Here is a 20,180-nt window from a genome sequence, read left to right on the forward strand (position 1 = left end):
CCTGTCTAGTCAAGAGAGAGAAATCAGTTGTCTCAACCGACATGCCTTGGCCTTCCCTGCCTTGCCACCAGCTCCTGCTTCAGAAAAGTTCCCATAGGTCCTGGGCCACGTTTCCCTGTCTCACATAATTGCTTCATCTACCCCCGTGTATCTTGGAGGCAGTGGACGCCTCTGCGTGGGTGACTGTAGCAACCTCTGAATGAAAATGTTAGGCAAAAGCTGAAACATATACAGAAAAGATCTCTGCGTAATAACTGTGTAAGAAGTCTTCATTTTCAGAACTTTGAAGTTGCTCTACAAATTCTCATAATTTTTGTCATAGGCCATGGACATGGACAAGCAAGGTGAGGACCCTTTCTCTCCCCCTATATAAACAGAGATTTATATACAGCCATTTCCAAAACCACATTTCCTCCCAACACTGTGAATGAAGAAATTGTTCTGCAGAGCTGTGACCCATCCAGGAAGTCCCTAAGCTGTGTGACTTCAAAGGGTTCATTCACCCCAGGGGCAGGACTTTGGATTTGTCCGTGTTGGATATCATCAAGCTTCCTATTGGCCCATACCTCCAGCCTGTTTGTCCTTGGAAAAGAGAATATTGTGGGAGATGGTGTGGAAGCCTTGCTGGTGTCCGGGTTAAATACGCCCACTGCTCTCCCCTCACCCACAGATGTGGTCCTTTCATCCTAGGAAGCAATGGTGGTGGTCAGGCATGATCAGGCCTGGGTTCACCTCATCACCTTCACACACCCAGAAATGCAATCCAGAACAACCTCTGGGACATCCATCCAAAGCGAAGCTAACCTCCCCAGTTCATCCTCTGGGACTTTTTGAAACAAGCATGCAGCATTTGCTTTTGCCAGTCATCAGGGAGTCCCCATGACCTGTCAAAGATGATGGAGCCTGGCCTCACTGTGACATCGTTTTGCTCTCTCAGCACCCTCCCTTCTCATGGACTGGTAGCATTTGAGTTTGCTCAAGTAACCCGTGGCTTGATTCCGATCCACCACTGACTGTTCTCCTCCAGAGTCCCGCCTTGAGACACAGAGGCCTGGGAGACCTTGCTGGTGAAGACTGAGGCAAAGAGGACATAGAGTATCTCAGATCTATCTACACCTGCTTTACTAAATGAAGCAGTGGCCACACATATTCTTCTTTACTGTCCCTGAAATAGGAACAGCTCATTGTCGTGCCCTTGATATCCCATTCAAGTTTCAACTGAGTTTTGATCTAGACCATTGCCGAGCTTGGAGGATGCTGACCTTGAAGACCAGCTGGGCTGAGCTCTGCTGCCCTTTGGTGCTGCTGACCATTGGATCCCCACTAAAACTCCCCAGAACAGGCCAAAGTCTGCTCCTCTGATGTCCAGCCTCTGCGGTCTTCAACTTTCCTTCCTCATGCCCCATGGGAGCTGGGACCCCACTATTTGAGGGTCACAACAGCCAAGGCTTGCATTGACCTTCACATCCCTGACCAGCTCTGTACTGCTTGCAAGTCTCAAACCCAGGTTTGGATTACCCTTGTTGGCCCGTCTGGCAGCCGTGCTCAGAAATGGCTTCCAGGATGTAAACCGGCTGGACTCTTTGCATGCTGCTGTGTTCCCCTTCCAGAATATGCCAGGGTCATTGCAGTCCCCCGTGAGACCCAGGCTTCTACATCCAGAGACTTCCTTGAGGTGCTTAGAAAAGACTAGGCCAACTTCCCCACCCCGACTGTGGGTCCCTCAGCCTCCACCACGATGTCACCTTTACTGGCCCCTCCTCTGGCCCAACTTGTCACTTGCCCCACAGATGAGCTCCATACATGCAGTTAATTTCTTCACTCTGAGGGAACCCCACTCCTGATCCTTCCAGCCTGTCTCTCCTGAAAAGGCCTGAAAAGCCTGTACCCCATTGCAGCACCCCAAGCCGTGTGACTTGTCCCATCATGCCTTGGCAGTCACTCCATTGATGTCAGAGAGCACAGGCTCCAGCTTGGCCTGGCTGTGCTCCTGGCTGAGGGTATTGGTTGGGCTGTAGCACCTCAGTTGTGGCTCCAAGCCAAGCTGTGACTTGTCTTAAAGGAAACCTGGTACCGAGTGTCCAAGACCCTTGGTGTATAAAAGCTTTGCTTCAGAGCAGAGACATGCCAGAGTGGGCAGCAGATGGAAAGATAAAGCTGAACTTGGATGCCAAGAGAGTGAGCAAACCCTGCTGTCCCCAAGGCCAAAGAGAAACAGGGCTGGGAAGGGCAGCCCTGGCAAGAAATGGCTTTGCTGTCAGTGGTGTCTCTGCTGTCCCTGAGGGCCTTTGGCAGAGGCGAAGCCGATCTTTAGGACTGAGAAGGTGCTACTGTCAGGCCCACCGTGAAAATTGTCTGTTCCTTGACTCTTTTATCCAAGAGGTGAGTAACGGCCAGTGGAGAGAAAGCATAGGCACACGTGCAGAGACCCCAGTGTGATGTTTCTCCTATTCGTGGACTGCACCACCTCGGCTGGATAGAGAAGGGACAGACTTTGCCCCGCTGCAGTGATGGCAATCGGTTTCTTGTACAAAGGCACTGAATCTGTCTGCAGTGCTGTCTGGGGTGCCTGTCACACACTCGCTCTGAATGGGGATGGCTTTCCTGTATAGGACCATCGCCGTCCCTGCCAACTGCATGTGGCTGCGTGTGACAGCCTTGGCACCTCATGTAACATTATAGGCCTGCAATTGGCATTAAATGGAATAACTGCCCTGAATTTGATCAGGCAAAGTGGGAATGTTCCTGACACCACCATCATTATAGTCAATGGAGATCTAGTCAACCCAGCTGATGGAAAACACAGAAACTTAGCTCTCCCTATGGTACATGACTCCATTTCATCAGGTGAATCCCTGCGTAGGCTGTCCAGAACACAACAGAGACAGGCTGCATCATCCTAAAAGTGGGCACCGGATGTCACTTCCATTAGCCAAAGGAATTCCCCACCAGCCTCCAAGATGCCCCCAGATGCTGTCCTGTCTCTCAGCATTGCTCCACCAGAGCTTGCAGCTAGCTCCACGTATCTTGGACGACCTCTGGCACTTCAAGTGTCACCAGATCTTTGCATGTGAATGTGTCAGTCCTGGCCTCCACCTCCAGTAATTAGCATGGGAGCTGAGACAAGGAGCTCACATGCAGGTGTCTATTGTGTGCACACCTGAAACAAGGCAAGAGGAATCCCAGCTCCTGGGGGTTTGTGCTGTGGGGGGGGGGCAGCTGAGGACTACAGAAATGGAATGGGGGCTGAACCCCTTCCCTCAGCAGTGGTAAATGAGATCATTCCCTGTGCCTGTCTGGGTGTCCTGTCTAAAGATTGGACAATGAAAAGGTGATTCTTGGACCTAACTGTTTTACTAATGGCAGAAATGACACTGCAGGAAAGAAGTCTCTCTCCCCAGCTGCGGGAGGGAACATGAGTGATTGCTCCAGCCTGTTTCACAGCAGGATCCCCTGGCGCCCCAGGGACACCTGGAGGGAGCCCAGAGGGGCAGAGAAAGTGGTGCCTTGGGCTGGGCCTCTGCTGCTGAGCTGGGCTGGGCTCCTGGGATGGCAAGTGGCAGCCCTGCAGAGAGACGGCTCTGCCCAGGAAGAGGACTGGGGACACTGCCTGCAGGCACCAAGAGGAGATCTGAGATGCTGAGAGAGCTTAAAGGCAGTTGCGAGCATGAGGATGCTGAGAGCTCACTGGGGGAGAAATCTTCACAGCCCCTCTACATGGTAAGGCTCTGGGTGTAGGGCAATACAGCTTCGGTTCCTGGAGGGATCTCCTAAAACTGGTACCTCTTACAGTTCATGGGCTCTGTCAGGAGGACTCTCTTAGTTTCTCTAATGTAGAGGAGGAGGATGTGCTCCAGAGCAGGGCTTCCTTGCTGCACCATCAGAGGGACAGGGCATGATGGCTGTCTTCTCCCGTGGATGGTTGTGGAGGTGTGCATCTGGGTGTGTACCCAGACGTGCCCAGGGCTGTCCTTCAGAGCAGGGTCCCTGCACTCCAGGGTCTGTGTGCTGGGGCAGGGACTCTGTCACCTGCCAGGGTCAGCACTCAGCCTGCCCAGGGAGCTCCCCATGGTGATGTGGGGAGAAGCTGTGGGTGGAAGGAGCAACCCCTGGCAGGGCAGGGTCCTTCTGCTGTTGAGAGGGTGCTGTGTGGGTCAGGGCTGCTCACAGCTTCAGATCACTGCATTTCTTTAAGACTTTTCAAGAAGCACAGCAAGGGAGGGGCTACCTGAAGGGGAAGGATCCTGTTTGTCTGGGTGGGCAATGGGACGTAGAAATTAATGTCTCATTTCAGGAGGAGGCACTGAAATTCCAAATCTACTACTCTTAGAAGTGAATAAACCAGGGAGTATCAGAAATCAACACACCATGGCTTACAGACAGCATTGGTGTCCCTTTTCCAGCCTCATCAGGGTTGGTCTGGTGTTGCCATCAGAGCCTGCACACACAGAGAAGACACCGTGCAGTGCCTTGTTGCCAGGAGGGGTCTGCAGGGCAGAGCTGAGCACACAGCGGGTGGGATGGGGTCTGTGAGCACTGACAGGGAGGAGAGGTGGGGACAGGGAAACAGCTCCTGGCAGGGACAGCTCCAGGCAGCAGAGACGTGGGCAAGGGGTGGGGGGAAGCTGCCGACAAGCACTGGGGGAGGGTGCGTTCAGGCAGCTCTCTTTTGGTCCTTCACTGTAGATGTCTTCTGGGCATTGCCTGCTGGGCAATGAGCTGACTTTCCCTTTAGGACATCCCATCTTTGGGACACCTGACTGCTTTGCCTGTCCTGCTGGGCTTGTGAGCTGCCCTCCAGAAAGGCACAGCTCTCCTGTAGGATCCTAGGGAGTGCTGAGCTATCCCTTGGAGGTCACTACTCTCGTCTCAGAGTCCTTTGCTTCTCTGTGTGAGGGACGGTGTCCTTCTCCATCACAACTCCACCTCTGAGCTGGGAAAGGCAAGAGTTTGCAGATCTGTCCTTTGAAACAGTGCTCCCCTGCTTTCATCAGAGTCCAGTTGTTTGGGGTTTTTTTGTTTTTTTTTTTAATGAATATTTTGTGTGTGAAGTCATCTTTGAGGCAGCACAAGAGAAAGAGCAGTGCAGCTGGGTAACAGACTGAGGGACGCTGCAGCTCACCTGACTGCACTAAGCCACAGAGAGCTGAGCCCTTTTGCCTGTCCTGTCTCAAGACTCTTCACATTTTCAGTCATAAAAATGAGGATTTCTACCCCTAAGAAAGAACACTGACCAGATGTGATGGTGGAAAATAAAAAACACAGACAAATTTCTTATATGGACATGGTAAGCCTGTCTTCTGCAGCCCACAGTCTTGAGAGAAAAGACTGCAGATATCGATCTTTTCCTTTAAGGGCGGATTACATCTGACATCCCTTGGGAACATCAGAGCTGTCACAAACCAGCTCCCAGGCACCCACTGCAGCAGAGAAAAGCCAGCTCCTTGGCAGCACATGGACAGAGATCCTCCTCCTCACAGCACACTCAGGCAGCACAAACCGGAGAAAGGAAATGCATTTCAATTTTTTTTTAGGGGCGGGGGAGGGGATGTCTATGAAAAATGGAGTGGCTTTGCTCAGAGAAGTCTGTCATAATTTTTCCTTATCTTTTCCATTTTTGAACAGTCCCCCCATGCCAAGAAACAGCAAATGTCAAACGGCAGCTCAGTCAGCCAGTTCCTCCTCCTGGCATTCACAGACACACGGGAGCTGCAGCTCTTGCACTTCTGGCTCTTCCTGGCCATCTACCTGGCTGCCCTCCTGGGCAACGGCCTCATCATCACTGCCGTCACCTGTGACCACCACCTCCACACCCCCATGTACTTCTTCCTCCTCAACCTCTCCCTCCTTGACCTGGCCTCCATCTCCACCACTCTCCCCAAAGCCATGGCCAATTCCCTGTGGGACATCAGGGCCATCTCCTACTTAGGATGCGCTGCACAGGTCTTTTTCTTTCTCTTCTTGATCTCAGCAGAGTATTGTCTTCTCACTGTCATGGCCTATGACCGCTACGTGGCCATCTGCAAACCCCTGCACTACGGGACCCTCCTGGGCAGCAGAGCTTGTGTCCGCATGGCAGCAGCTGCCTGGGGCACTGGGTTTCTCAACTCTCTCTTGCACACTGCCAATACATTTTCATTACCCCTCTGCCAAGGCAATGTCCTGGACCAGTTCTTTTGTGAAATCCCCCAGATCCTCAAGCTCTCCTGCTCAGACAGCTACCTCAGGAAGGCTGGGCTTCTTGTGTTTGCTTTTTCTTTATCTTCAGGGTGTTTTGTTTTCCTTGTGGTGTCCTATGTGCAGATCTTCAGGGCCGTGCTGAGGATCCCCTCTGAGCAGGGTCAGCACAAAGCCTTTTCCACGTGCCTCCCTCACCTAGCTGTGGTCTCCCTGTTTATCAGCACTGCCATGTTTGCCTACCTGAAGCCCTCCTCCTCCATGGAAGAGTCCCCATATCTGGACCTGGTGGTGGCAGTTCTGTACTCGGTGGTGACTCCAGCAGTGAACCCCCTCATCTACAGCATGAGAAACAAGGAGCTCAAGGACACGCTGAAGAAGCTGATTCTATCACTTGTCTTTCAACAGCGATAAGAAGCCCATGTCTCTTTGCAAGTGATTTCCAGTTCATCTCAGGAACCTCCTGCGCTTTGGGCATTTTATCTGCGATAATCCTCTTTCTCCAGGAATGTCTGCATCCACTCCACTTCTCCAGAGCCACAAACCCAGCCTGTCTGACCCAGAGGCCTTCGTACATGTGTCTGGCATGATAGTACAGCTGGCCTCCCATGTCCGACCTCTGTAATAAATGGGGATTTCCTCAGTGCCGATGTTTGGAGGTTGGGTTCTTCTTCCACAGCTGAGGTCAGGAACAGGCTGAAGAGAATCCACTCATGAAGCCATGCTGCTGTGCTTGGGTTCTCCCTGGGCTCAGGTCAGGAGGGCATGAGGCAATGTGTTAGGGAATGGACCTGGGCTGAGCCTTCAAGTGTTGGTGCCCAGTTCCAGTGGAAATGATGGCTGATCAACAGGGACCTCCCTGTGTGATGGATGCGCTTGACCCCTTGACCAGACTGGTGGTGGTTTGGTGCAGGCTCCGGAAGAGGTATGAGCCTGAGCCGTAGTCAGGCCATGAACTCATGTTTCAATCTCTTCTCTGAAAACTCACAAAGGAGCAGAGTGACACAGTGAGCACCGATGCACATGAGCTTGGAACACCGGTCACGTGATTAACACATGAATAGTGGATGGCTTTTCCAAGACTCATTTATCAAGGAACAGAGAAAGCTGTGGGTACAAGGAGTCTCCTGCATACCTTTCCTAACACATGTAATTTGGCTACAAGCCAACCACTTTATCCGATAAATATGACAGCCTCAGCGAGCCTTCTTTGAGCTCTCCCTGCTAAGCAGCGTGGCTGCCTAGCGGTGATCTCCCCTTGAGCTGGGACACCTCTCAAGGCTGCTCCTCAAGGCAGAGAGACTTATTACCAATGGCAGATCTTTGGTAAGCAACAATATTGCACAAAATCTTGTAGTACAGTAACTTTGATTTTTCTCTTGGTAACTTTGATTGCATGCTGAATTGATGCTAATGAAACATTACATGAACTTTGCATGTACAATCCCTTAGACATAAACCATTGACCAAGTCTGAGACTGAGGTTGGACATAGCCGCACCTAAGCTCCATCAGGAGTTTAGAAAGCAAGGAGGTCTACTCTGAACCTCGTGACTCAATGGGAGGGTCTTCCTTATCCTTTTGCATCCACAGTCTCTCTGTGAATCATTGTAACTCGAGTGTAACTCGATTTTCCTTTGTGTGATTCTTCTGTGTAGTAATTAATAGAGGGAATCTTGCCATCGATCTTTGTTAAGTTGCACTTCTATAACATCATATTAAAACCGCTTTTCCTAATATCTTTGTCAGTGATTCCTTAAGTGTTCTAAATCCGCCATTTGTGGCAGCCTGGGACTCTCTCCCTGTGGCTTTCAGGCACCACAGCCCCCGTGCCCTGCAGAGCAGCACCGCCAGCCTGAGGCCCCGCAAGAAGCATGGGGACGGAGCAGGAGCAGCCAGCCAGACCTGCACGGACACAGTCCCCAGGGGAATGTCTCTCTGGGGACAGGGACATCCCTGGACAAGAGCAAAGCAAAAGCTTTCTGCTTCCAGGGGGCAATAAATGACAAAGAGAGAACAATTTCTGCATGCACCAGCTCAGGGCAGGCTGCACTGTCACTGGGGCAGCCTGAGGAGCTCCTGGGCCAGGATTCTTGTGTTGGGGAGAGGGGCTGGCACAGAGAGGATTTGGTCAGTTGGCAATAAGGATCTCTTGGAGACAAGAGCAGGGGACACAGTGTGACACTGGCCTCTGTCACCTCATGCTGTGGCTGGCTCTCAGCCCTGGGGCTCATTGCGAAGGCTGAGAACCCTCTCTGCCTCCCAGGACCTGCTGTGCCCTTCAGAGGGGCTGGGGCTGTGGGGTGAGTGCCCCTGCAGTGTGCACTGCCATAGGGCCAGCCCAGATTGGGCTGAGCTGGAGAGAGGGCAGGAGCAGGGGAGAGAGGGCAGCGCAAGTAGGAGAGCTGGGCTGGGCTGGAAAGTGTCTGGGAGAGCAAAACACCCGTGTACAGCTAAGCTCTGTGAGTGTGCAAGGTGAGGGCAGGGTGCTTATGGTGCAGAGCCAGGCATCATGGTGAAGGAAGCAAGGCACCAAAGGTGCAGAAGAGAGGGGCCCAGTCTGCGCCATGTTCCCTGGACACCCCAGGAAAGCTCTCCCAAGGTAATTTTCTGTGACCACCCCACACATGGGCTATTTCCATCTCTGGCCATACGCCCCAGTGCTGAGGAGGGACCTTTGCTGCATAGACAGTCCCATTCTCTTCCAGGGCTCTGTGAAACCAAACTCCACTGACGTTATTAATAGAAAGAAAACCAGTTTCCTACTGACGCTCATTACACACCAAGTCCCAAAGCTCCTGCCACAGCTGCTCTCTCAGCAAAGCCCATTCTCAGACAAATCCAGCTAGATCAGATGCTCATGGCCATGTTGGGACAAATATCAAAAATCTCCACTGACTGAGATACCACTAACTGGCTTAGGTCCTTGCTCCAGTGAGTGTTTGACTCTGAGGGATTTCTCAAGAACCCAGCTCTCTCAGCCTCTCCTTGTCCATAATGTGCTCCAGGTCCCAGCCACCCTTCCGGCTTCTGCAGGACTTGCTCCGGTCTGTCAGGGTCTTTCTTGTGCTCAGAAGCTGCATACTGGACTCAGCAGTCTTGATGTGGTGGTCCTGTGGTGAGTTAGCCTTGGCCAGCAGCCAGACACCCACCCAGCTGCTCACTCACTCCCCTGACTCAACAGGACAAAGGGAGAAAATAAATCAGAAAAGCTCATGGGTCAAGATAAATTAAAGGAGACCAGTTACCAATTACTGTCACAGGCAAAGAAGAGATGACTTGCCAAAGATCAATTTAATTTATTGACAATTAAAAATGATTTGGATATGGAGAAACAATGACAAAAATATTAATCATAGAATCATCTGTAAAGTGCAATATTACATTATCTTTGCTTTATTTTTTAATATTTAATTCTCTATTGGCTTAGTTTGCAGTTCACATGTCCCTCCAGGCTCATCTTTAGTTCCCCAGCTCATCTTTTAGGGCTTTTTGAAAGATGCTCACAACATTTGCTTTTTGTCAGTCTTCAGGGAGTTCTCCTGATCTCCTTGACCTTTCAGAGATGATGATGAGGGATGTCCTTCGGTGCTGCCTCGAGGTACAGAGGCCTTGAAGACCTTGCTGGGAAAGACTGAGACAAAGAGGATGCAGAGTATGTCAGACCTCTCTGCATCTGCTCTCACTGAATTCAGGAGTGGCCCCGCATTATCTGTGTTTCTTCTGTAACTGTTACTGAAGCATTAACTGTACTGAAGCAGTTAGGGTACCTTGGACTCCCTGGCAAGGGTCATCTCTAGGGAAGCTGTGGGTTTCCTAAAGCCATGCCTATTTCTAAATTCCTCCATCTCAAGTGAGTCTCTGTATCCACCTCCTCTCTGCATCCACCTCCTCTCTGCTTCCACTACCTATGGAGCTTCCTCATGAGTTCCCTCTTCACCCAAGCTGGTCTTGTCAGCTATGCTCACTGCTCTTTGTGGGTGATTCTGTCATTGAAGACCAGCTGTTCTGAGTTGTGCTGCCCCTCACTGCTGCTCACAGGATCCCCACTAAAAGCCCCCTGAACAGGCCAAATTCTCCCCTCTGAGGTCTGACACCTGCACTCTGCTCCTCTCCTTCCTCAGGCTGCTCAAGAGCTGCACCCCCCTATTTCAGGGTCACTACAGCCAAGGCTGACACTGGTTTTCACGTCCCTGACCAGCTCTTCATGGTCTGCAAAGACCTGAGCCAGGTGAGCATCGTCTATGTTGGTCCAGCTGGTGGCTTTCCTAAGCAATTGCCCCAACATCCTCCAGAAACCTATTGGTCTCTTTTCACAGTGCTGTCTTCCCTCTCCAATGAATGTCAGGGTCATTAAAATCCCCAGAAAGAGCCCCAGGTCAATGATCTGGAGACTTCCTTGAGTTGCTTAAGTAAGAGCTTGTCCACCTCCTCCCCTTGATTGCAGGTTCTTCATCTCCCACCACGATGTCGCCCAAACTGACCTCTCCTCCGATCCTCACCCACAAGGGCTCACCCAACCTGTTGACCTCTAGATTCATTGGACTCTTTGAAGAGTGTGTCATCAAGAGGCTGAGTAAAGGATGGGGGAGAGGAAAACCAGAAGAAGCTGAGAACATAGGCCCACAAGTGCTCCAGCAGCTCGATATCCTTCTTGTAGTGAGGGGCCCAAAACTGAACACAGTACTCGAGGTGCGGCCAAAGTGGTCCAGGTTGGGGCGGGGGACGCACCACCACAATCCACCCCGTGACCAAAGTCAATCTAGCTCTTTCCCACAGAGTGGTGGTGTGGTCTCCTATTGCTTCTGTGCCTATAAACAGAATAATGTTATATTCCAGTTGTAATTTTGAGGGAAATTTTGGATTGGTTTCCTTGATTATTAGGATTTTGTGAAACGTGACTAAGCAATTTTATATATGCGAGGAGGTTTTTCTAATAATGCTGTTTGTCTAGCTACTCCCCACACCCTAGCATATACGAAAGTGTTCAATAACAAACGTAGTATAACAAGAGTTATCAAAATCACGGTAGGATGTAGCATCTGGTTGAGTGTCCTGGTCGCTGTTGGAGACCATCCGAATAAGGTATCCCATCAGTGAGGCTCTCCATCTTTCTTCACTCCTTCCAAGACGCGGTGTCTCTTTTCTGTCTCCTGATGGATGGTGATCGGGGTTCTTTGTCCATTGTCCTCAATTGGTTTCAGCAATCGACTCAGGTCCTCCTGTTGCAGCAGTTTTCTCAACAATGTCAGATTGATCCCAATAGGATTAGGCGGTAAATCTTGATACGATGTATAGCTGGATTGCAATTGATGGGTTGTGACAGGAGCTGAATAGTTGAAGTCACATCCTGTGATTTTGCTAAAATTACAAATAGAGGTATTTGAGTGATTATAGAATCACAGAGGGTTCACGCACAGGCCTCAGAAGAATTTTTCCTATTTGCAAGCCAAGAAAAGAAAAGCATGCTAAAGTCTCATAAACAATAAAACACACTCCTCCACCGTATGCTAAGTACAAGCTGTCTCTAATGAGCTTGCCTTTCTGCAAGGGATAATCTTATGAGAAATGTTTTAGATAGATACAAAAAAGTTAGATATAAACATGATTAAAGAATTGGCTAAAGAGACAATTAGACTACTGAAAGACAGGCAAGCTTTTAACTCCCTGAAGCTCAAAGCAGCAAGTGGGTAGGTGAGAGTTATCGAATGAACAAAGAAAAATGGGAGGAGAAAATTAGAGACTAACGGAACTGGCCTTTGTCTAGAGAGTCTGCATCTGCAAAGATGAAATGGTCCTCATATCAGGACAGGGGCAAATATATGAAAGATGAGAGAAATGAAATACTCCGTATAAGAGGCAGAGGAGTGATGATGAAGGTACAGGTGAACATCAATATTTCTTTCAAATATCCCTTTTGAAAGGTCATGGGATTGGTAGAGGTCTCTTGTGAGTGAGGACAAGCAAATGGTGCACCCATCTTTGAAAAAGGCCAAAAGTGCAACCCAGGGAACCCCAGGCTGTACAAGCTCACTTTGGTGAGGAGTAAACCATTGAATGAGTGCTCTTGGGTGACATTCCTGAGCACCCAAAAGAGAAGAGCATCGTCGTGGACTTCCCAAGGGTAAATCATGCCTCACCAACCTGGTTGCCTTCATGAGGAAGTAGCTGCGTTTGTGCATGAGGGGACATCAGGTGATGTCATTTACCTCCACTTCAGCGAGCCTTTTGGCAAGGTCTCCCTCAATGTTCTTGTACCCAAGTTAGGCCATTGCAGTCTGGATGGACAGACAAACAGATGGGCAAAACACCGCTTGGATGATGAGGCTGAGAGAGCAGTGGTGAAGGGGCCAGACTGTACCTGGAGGCCAGGGGCCATAGTGGGGTTTGGTGAGGTGGCACAGGGGACTCTCCTGAGCCCTGTGCAGTTTAACACCTGTATCCATGACCCGGAGGAGGCAACTCTCACCACATTTTTCAATGTTATTAACTTGGGAGGACCATTCCTGTGCCTTAGGGATGCCTTTCAGGGGAAACCTGAGAGGCAGGAGGACTGTCCTGTGGGGACCTTCATGAAATAGAAGGAGAACAAAGGCCAGATCCTGCGCCTGGGATAGACTGGTTGGGGCCTGGAGCACATTATGGAGAAGGAGAGGCTGAGAGAGCTGGGTTTTAGCGAAATCCCTCAGAGCGAAACACTGGAGCAAAGACCCAGGCCAGTTGGTGGGATCTCAATCAATGGAGATTTTCAATATTTGTTGAGACAAGGTCATCGGCACCTGATCTAGCTGGAGGTGTCTGAGAAGTGGCTTCGCTGAGGGACGAGCTGTGGCAAGAGCTATGGGACTATAAGGGTCAGCAGGAAACTGGTTCCCTTTTTCTTAATACTGGTGGTGGAGCTGGGTATCACTGAGCCCCAGAGGAGGATGAGGGTGACCATGCAGCAAAGGTCCCTTGTCAGGGCTGGGGTGTACAACCAGACATGGAAATAGCCAGTGTGTGGGACTGATCTGGGACAGTTTTCCCAGGGCAGCTTCCCCAGGATGTCCAGGGAACATGACACAGACTGGGCCCCTCTCTTCTGCACCTTTGGTGCCTTGCCTCCTTCACCATGATGCCTGACTCTGCACTGTCAGCACCCTGCTGGGGGCCCCCACCCTGCACACTCACACACCTTAGCTCTACACTGGGGCTTTCCTCTCCCGGGCACTTCCCAGCCCAGCCCAGCCCCTTCCCACCTCTCCACACATCCCCTGCCCCCTCCCCAGCCCAGCCCAGAAGAGCAGCCCAGCCTGGGCTGGTCCCACGGCAGCGCCCACCGCAGGGTGCTGCAGAGCTCTGGGCACTCACCCCACAGCCCCAGCCCCTCCGAAGGGCACAGCAGCTCCTGGGGGGCAGAGAGGGGAGTTCTGTCTCCGCATCAGCCCCAGGGATGGTGCTGGCCCCAAGGGCATGAGGCGAGGCAAGGCACTCTGTGGCTCTCCTAAATTCATATTGTAGGTGATGCCTAATGCTGACTGAATTTGTCCCCTCCTCTGCTCCCCCCAGCCCCACTGCCCAGGACAACGTGACAGTCCTGGCCCTGGGCCTCCTCAGGCAGCTCCTGCATCTCTCCAGTCTCCCCTCCCTGTTCCTGCTGGGTCCGCACTGACTCCCATGGCACTGCAGACATCCTTGTTCATGGATACGTTGATTTACTGCTTTACTTTTGGAGGACTTCACCACTGACTGTGTTTCACCTTCTGAGCCTCCATTCATTCCAACCCCAGGGCACGTGGTGAGTCCCCATCCTCCCCTCTCCTCACCCCTCCAAATTCATTTCCAGGGAGTCTGGTATATGCCATCACTCCTGTCATACATGAAGAAACCTGAGGAGAGAATGGGAGCTCATGGACCATCTCCTCTGCCACTGGACACCAAGACAGCTCTTAAATCAAGAGCATTTTATTCAGTGGAACTGAAGAGTACCATGAGCTTAACTCTGAAAACATTGAGAACACAAGGAGAACAGACTCTTGAAAACACCAATTCCTTGGACATTTTCCTGGAAATACCTTTGGAGGAGGAGCCCAGCCTTCAGGCACTGGACCTGGGAGATTCTGTTTTATTGAAGAGCTGCTATTAGGCGTACCACATATCACACAGTGTTGTGCAAGAGTCAGAGACAACAGGATGAAACCTCATGACAAGTAGTAGAAGCCCAGCAAATAATCTATGAGCAGGATTATCACAAGTGAATAAAGCAGACGTGGGGCCTAAGATGCTAAACTCTGGGAAATGTGATGAGAAGGGAAGGCAGGTTATTGTCGATGAAACAGTGTCCGTTGACCCACTTTCCATAGGGCATCCTTGAGCTCCTGGTTCCTCATGCTATAGATGAGTGAGTTCACCACTGGAGGCACCACAGTGTACAGCACTGCCACCACTAGGTCCAGACATGGGGAGGAGATGGAGGGGGGCTTACAGGTAGGCAAAAAACGAGGTGCTGAGAAAAAGGGAGACCACGGCCAGGTGAGGGAGGCACATGGAAAAGGCTTTGTGCCGTTCCTGCTCAGAGGGGATCCTCAGCACGGCCCTGAAGATCTGCACATAGGACACCACAAGGAAAATAAAACATCCAAAGACTACACAGGCACTAACCAGAAGAAGTCCCACTTCCCTGAGGTAGGCATGTGAGCAGGAGAGCTTGAGGATCTGGGGGATTTCACAGAAGAACTGGTCCAGGGCATTGCCTTGGCAGAGGGGGAGGGAAAATGTATTGGCAGTGTGCAAGAGAGCATTGAGAAACGCATTGCCCCAGGCAGCTGCTGCCATGCGGACACAAGCTCTGCTGCCCAGGAGGGTCCCGTAGTGCAGGGGTTTGCAGATGGCCATGTAGCGGTCATAGGCCATGACAGTGAGAAGACAATACTCTGCTGAGATCAACAGGAGAAAGAAAAAGACCTGTGCAGCACATCCCAAGTAGGAGATGGCCCTGGTGTCCCACAGGGCATTGGCCATGGCTGTGGGGACAGTGGTGGAGATGGAGGCCAGGTCGAGGAGGGAGAGGTTGAGGAGGAAGAAGTACATGGGGGTGTGGAGGTGGTGGTCACAGGTGACGGCAGTGATGATGAGGCCGTTGCCCAGGAGGGCAGCCAGGTAGATGGCCAGGAAGAGGCAGAAGTGCAAGAGCTGCAGCTCCTGCGTGTCTGTGAATGTCAGGAGGAGGAACTCATTCGTGGAGCTGCCATTGGACGTTTGCTGCTTCTGGGCATGGAAACTGCCAAAGGAGAGAAAAGAGAAAAATTCAGAGAAGCTTCTTGGAGAGAAATTTCATTCATTCATTGTGCAATACCTAAGGGTGCTTTTCTTTCCTGGGGGACTCTAACACAGCTCAAAGGCTTCAGCTGTGGTTTGTGCTGGCTGAGTGTGCTGTGCAGAGCCGTGCCCTCTCCCCAGGGGCTCCTGAAGGGTCAGCCCTGCTTTCCAGCAATGACCCATGGAGGCAGCAACAGCCCAGGGTGTTTGGAGGGAGGCTTCCTGGGGAGGAGTTCCCTGTCCTGCACTAGAGCGGAGGGCAAAAAGCCCAGAAGGACGCTTTCTTCCCCAGAGGAAGGTGGGAGATGAGGTGCAGCAAATGGGTCCCGTTACACTGTGTTTTAGTATTCAGACAGCTCCATCTACTTGGGAAATGTTCTTAGGAGGGGTCACATTCCCCATTGCCCCATTGCCTCAGTGCAAACCTCCGCCAGTGCTCCCATCCAGGAGGGCTGCTCTGTCCATCAGCCTGGTGCCCAGCTGCTCTGGGCTTGCACTGCTCTGAGCTGGAGGACGACTGCACCCAGAGGTTGCTCTGCAAAAGACACTGGCCTGTCCTGGGAGCAGAGGGGTGCTGTGCCAGGTGCAGAGTTCAAAACACCTCTCCTTTCCAGCACAGCTCTGCAGAGTGTGAGGAAGAGGACAGGGCAAGGATGCTGATTGGCATGGGCAGATCGGGTGCTCTCAGACATCTCCAAGGTCCTACAGGAGAGCTGTGCCCTTCTGGAGGGATGCTGACAGCCCCGCAGGACTCCCTGTCCAGCAGAATCCGGTGTCTTAAGGTGCTGTCTGCTAGGGGAAGCAGTGTCTCATTGCCCAAGCACTGAGTGCAGTGTCTCGAGCCTGGCAAATGAAGAGAGGGCGTGGGCACCTTGGTCCCATGGAAACACCTCCAGGGCAGCGCCCTCCAGGTCAGGGCCAGAGCAGGCACTCCACACCCCCACCCCTTGCCCCACACCACCACCGTTCCTGCCAGGGACCCCACGAGCAGGAAGAAGAGCAGCACAAGCAGGTGGAGGACCAAAGCAGAACTCTGTGACTCTCCTCCTAAGGGAAGCAAGGAGAGGAGAGGCGGCCGGGCACTCAGGAAAGCCTTCTCCTTACCCAGCAGAGCACAGCACCTCCCAGTGAGCAAAAGCCCCGGGCAGTCGCTCGCAGCCCCTTTGCCCTGCAGAGGGAAGCGGCCACGTGTCAGGAGAGATGCCCCTCTGCTGTGCCAGAGCTCTGGCTGCACAGGAGGCAACTCCTGCCCTGGACCACACAGCCTTGAGGGCAGAGGCTGTGCTGGGTGGGAGACGGGAGCAGGGGTCTTGTGCAGAGGCAGGTGTCTGCATTGGAGGGATGACAGGGAGCTTCCCAACTTCTCCCTCCCATGCCATTTGGGGTTGGAGGTTCCTAGAGCTCTCTGCCCATGTCTCTGCTGCCTGGAGCTACCCCTGCCGGGAACTGTTGCTCTGCCCTCCAGTTTTTCCCTGTCAGGGATCACAGACCCCATCACCCACTCCTGTCTGCTCAGCTCTGACCTGAAGAAACCTCCCAGCTCCAGGCACTCTCTAGAGGTACTCCCCGCTTGCAGGCAGGAAGGAGCAGGTCAGAGAAACCCTGCTGAGGACAGCAAAGGTGATGCTGGTGCTCTCTGGAGGGAGAGGAGTGGATGCAAGCAGTTGCCTTGCCTCCTACCAGACCTCCTGATCTCTCAGAGTGGCAGCTCAGGACTCTCACGCTCCCTCGCCAAACGCAGCAGCGCCTTTTCCCCTTTTCCTGAAACAGCAGGAAACTGAAAGCACAGCCTCAGGAAAGCTCTTTAGCTGTAAGGGATCCCCTGCCTTGCTCTTCCTCTGCAAAAGTCCCCTCTGAAATGCCCTGGGCAGCTCTGGCTGCACCCCCTGCCTTCACCCCTTCCCCCTGGTCTAACATGAGCCCCTGGGCTGGGAGGCCTCCTGACAGACCCTGCAGGCTGGAGCCTATGAACGCTTTCGGAGACCCTTCCCGCAACGGCAGCTGCATTGCCCTGCACCAAGAGACTTACCGTGGCAAGGGCTGCAAAGGTTTCTTCCCTTGCAGCTCTCCTCTCTCCTCCCACTCCAGCCTGCCTTTAATCGCGCTCTGCCCTACTCCTTTGCCCAGAGCCCTGCTGCGCTTGGCAGAGGAGTTGCTCCTCGGCAGAGCTGTCTCTCTGCCCTGCTGCCTGCTTACCAGGAGCTCCCTCCACCCCAGGAGCCTGTCTCAGCCCCGGAGGAGGGGACCTGCCCAAGATGTCACTTTCTCTGCCCCCCACCCCACTCGGCGCTCCCTCCAGGGGTCCCTGGGGCTCTCCAGGAACCTGCTTGGGAAGAGACTGAAGGAATCACCGCTGTTGCCTCTCTCACCTCTGCAGAGATTTTTCTTTGCAGCAGTGGCCTTGCTGCTCTCCGAGACACAGTTAGGTCTGAGAATCCCCCTTCCTTGGCCCATCATGAGACAGGACACCCAGACACTGCCAGGGAGGCATCTCCTTTAGCCATGCTGAGGGAAAGCAATCAGCTCAAGGCATCTCATGCTGGATTTGTAGTGCTGGGGCTGGAAGGGACCTCAGCTGCCTCCCATGCCTGCCACAAACCCCCAGGAGGTGGGATCCCCTTGCTTCAGTCATGGCGTCTGTTAACAATAGGCGCCTGTACTCGTTTTCTATGGTCCCATGATCAGAGATGGAGACCAGGAGTTGACACACAAACACTTAGCGACTTTGGAGGTTCCAGATGTAGTAAGGCTCCTTAGCCTCACTTTGTTTGATGCGTGTGTCCCTTAGCATGTCGTCTTGCATCCCAAGGTAGGACAGTGTGTTCTGCATGGTTCAATAAGTTTACAGGTGAAGAAATGTTTGGCTGGTGTGGCTTGGAGGCACATGGTGAATTGCAAACTAAGCAAAGAGGAAAATAAACAAAATACAAAAAAATAAAGCAAAAGGTATGTATCATTGCACTTTACAGATTTTAAATTTCTTTATGCCCTCCTCATCCCCTAGATTTCTTTCAAAATATTTGTCCTGTGGTGGAGCAGGAGGGATAGATTGGTTTGCGTTTGGGTTTGTCCTGGACCAGTTCTTCTTGAAGCCCCCCAGATCCTCAAGCTCTCCTGCTTACATGCCTACCTCAGGGAAGTGGGGCTTGTCACGATTAGTGCCATTTATGCCATTTGATGCTTTGTTTTCCTTGTGGTGTCCTATGTGCAGATCTTCAGGGCCGTGCTGAGGATCCCCTCTGAGCAGGGACGGCACAAAGCCTTTTCCATGTGCCTCCCTCACCTGGCCATGGTCTCCCTGTTTCTCAGCACTGCCATGTTGCCTACCTAAAGCCCCCCTCCATTTCCTGCACAGCTCTGGATCTGGTGATAGCTGTTGTTGACTTGATCGTACCTTCAACACTGAACCCCCTCATCTACAGCCTGAGGAACCAGGAGCTCAAGGATGCCCTGCAGAAACTGACTGGACGTTTTTCAGCAGCCATACACTGCCTACCTTTTTCTGCAAATGACTCCCACTGTATGTCATGACAGGCCAAGCATCTTTCCTTCTTTATATTTTTTTTTGCCCACTTCTGATGATGTTATTTTTAAAGAAATGTCATTATTCATCCTCCTTTTACTTAAGTATCCACCCATCTTGTATGACCCAGAGTCTCTGTGTAAATGGGGAGCCAATCTCTTATTGTATTTAAGGAAAATAAATGAACCTGCAGCAAATTCTTTTTCTAAGATTCATACTCAGCATAGCAGAAATGAGTGGGAAATAAAACCACCTTTCTGGCTGTAGCAGCCCGGGGCAGGCTGCTCTGTCCCTGGAGCAGCCGGAGCTCTCGAGGACCGCAAGGGCCAAGGATCCTGTGCTGGCCTGGGGAGATGGGATGACCTTTCAGGGTCTCCTGGAGAGGAGACCAGGGGGCAAAGGGTACCAGTGACCTCCTTTTCCTTGTGCCACTGATACTCCCCACTTGTGGGGCTGACCTCCCTCTGCCCTTCAGGAGCGGCTGTGCCCTTCAGAGGGCTGAGGTTGTGGGCTGAGTGCCCAGAACCCTGCAGCACCCTGCGGTGGGCACTGCCGTGGGGCCAGCGCAGGCTGGGCTGAGCTGGAGAGAGGGCAGGAGAGGGGGAGAGAGGGCAGGGCAAGGAGGAGAGGCTGGGGGGAGCTGGGCTGGGCTGGCAAGTGCCCAGGAGAGAAAATCATCAGTGTAGAGCTTGTACTGTATGACCACGCAGACTGGGGACTCACACCAGGGAGGGTTGTGGTGCAGAGGCAGGGCTCGTGGACGGGAGCTGAGACATGCAGGCGCAGGAGAGAGGAGATCGCTCTGTGCCCTTGGTGGCATGGACAGACCGGGAAGGTGGCCCAGGGCATTTGTCAGCCCCTGGCCTCTCTCATCTCCCATTTCCAACACTGACAGCTCACCCCAGGTTTATGGGTGAGTCTCACTGCGAGGCCTCCTTCATCCTTGACACTCTTGTGGATTTGGCCAACAGAAACGTCCTGGAGTTTTGCAAGGCAAAGGGGCAAGGTCTGCCCTGGGGGCAGAATAACCTCGTGCATCAGGACAGGCTGTGACGTGACCAGCTGAGGAGTGTCCTGAGGAGAAGTGCCAGAGGAGTGCCTGTATTGGTTTTGCGTGGCAAGGTTTTGGTAGCGGGTGGGGCTACAGGGGTGGCTTCTGTGAGAAGATGCCAGAAGCTTCCCCC

The 20,180-nt window shown here is 52.4% G+C and overlaps 1 protein-coding gene across 1 annotated transcript; it reads left to right on the plus strand.

Moving 5' to 3' along the window:
• Nucleotides 1–325: 325 nt before the first annotated feature.
• On the plus strand, nucleotides 326–6,591 carry LOC309603193 (olfactory receptor 14A16-like; the record flags this gene model as incomplete). The annotated part of the gene is made up of 3 exons (XM_082338101.1): nucleotides 326–344; nucleotides 1,611–1,675; nucleotides 5,626–6,591. 3 exons carry the CDS (start codon nucleotides 326–328, stop codon nucleotides 6,589–6,591), a joined length of 1,050 nt encoding a protein of 349 aa, XP_082194227.1.
• Nucleotides 6,592–20,180: the final 13,589 nt, after the last annotated feature.

This window comes from Platalea leucorodia (assembly GCF_965183815.1).
Source record: "Platalea leucorodia genome assembly, contig: HAP1_HAP1_SCAFFOLD_24, whole genome shotgun sequence".
Lineage (NCBI taxonomy): Eukaryota > Metazoa > Chordata > Aves > Pelecaniformes > Threskiornithidae > Platalea > Platalea leucorodia.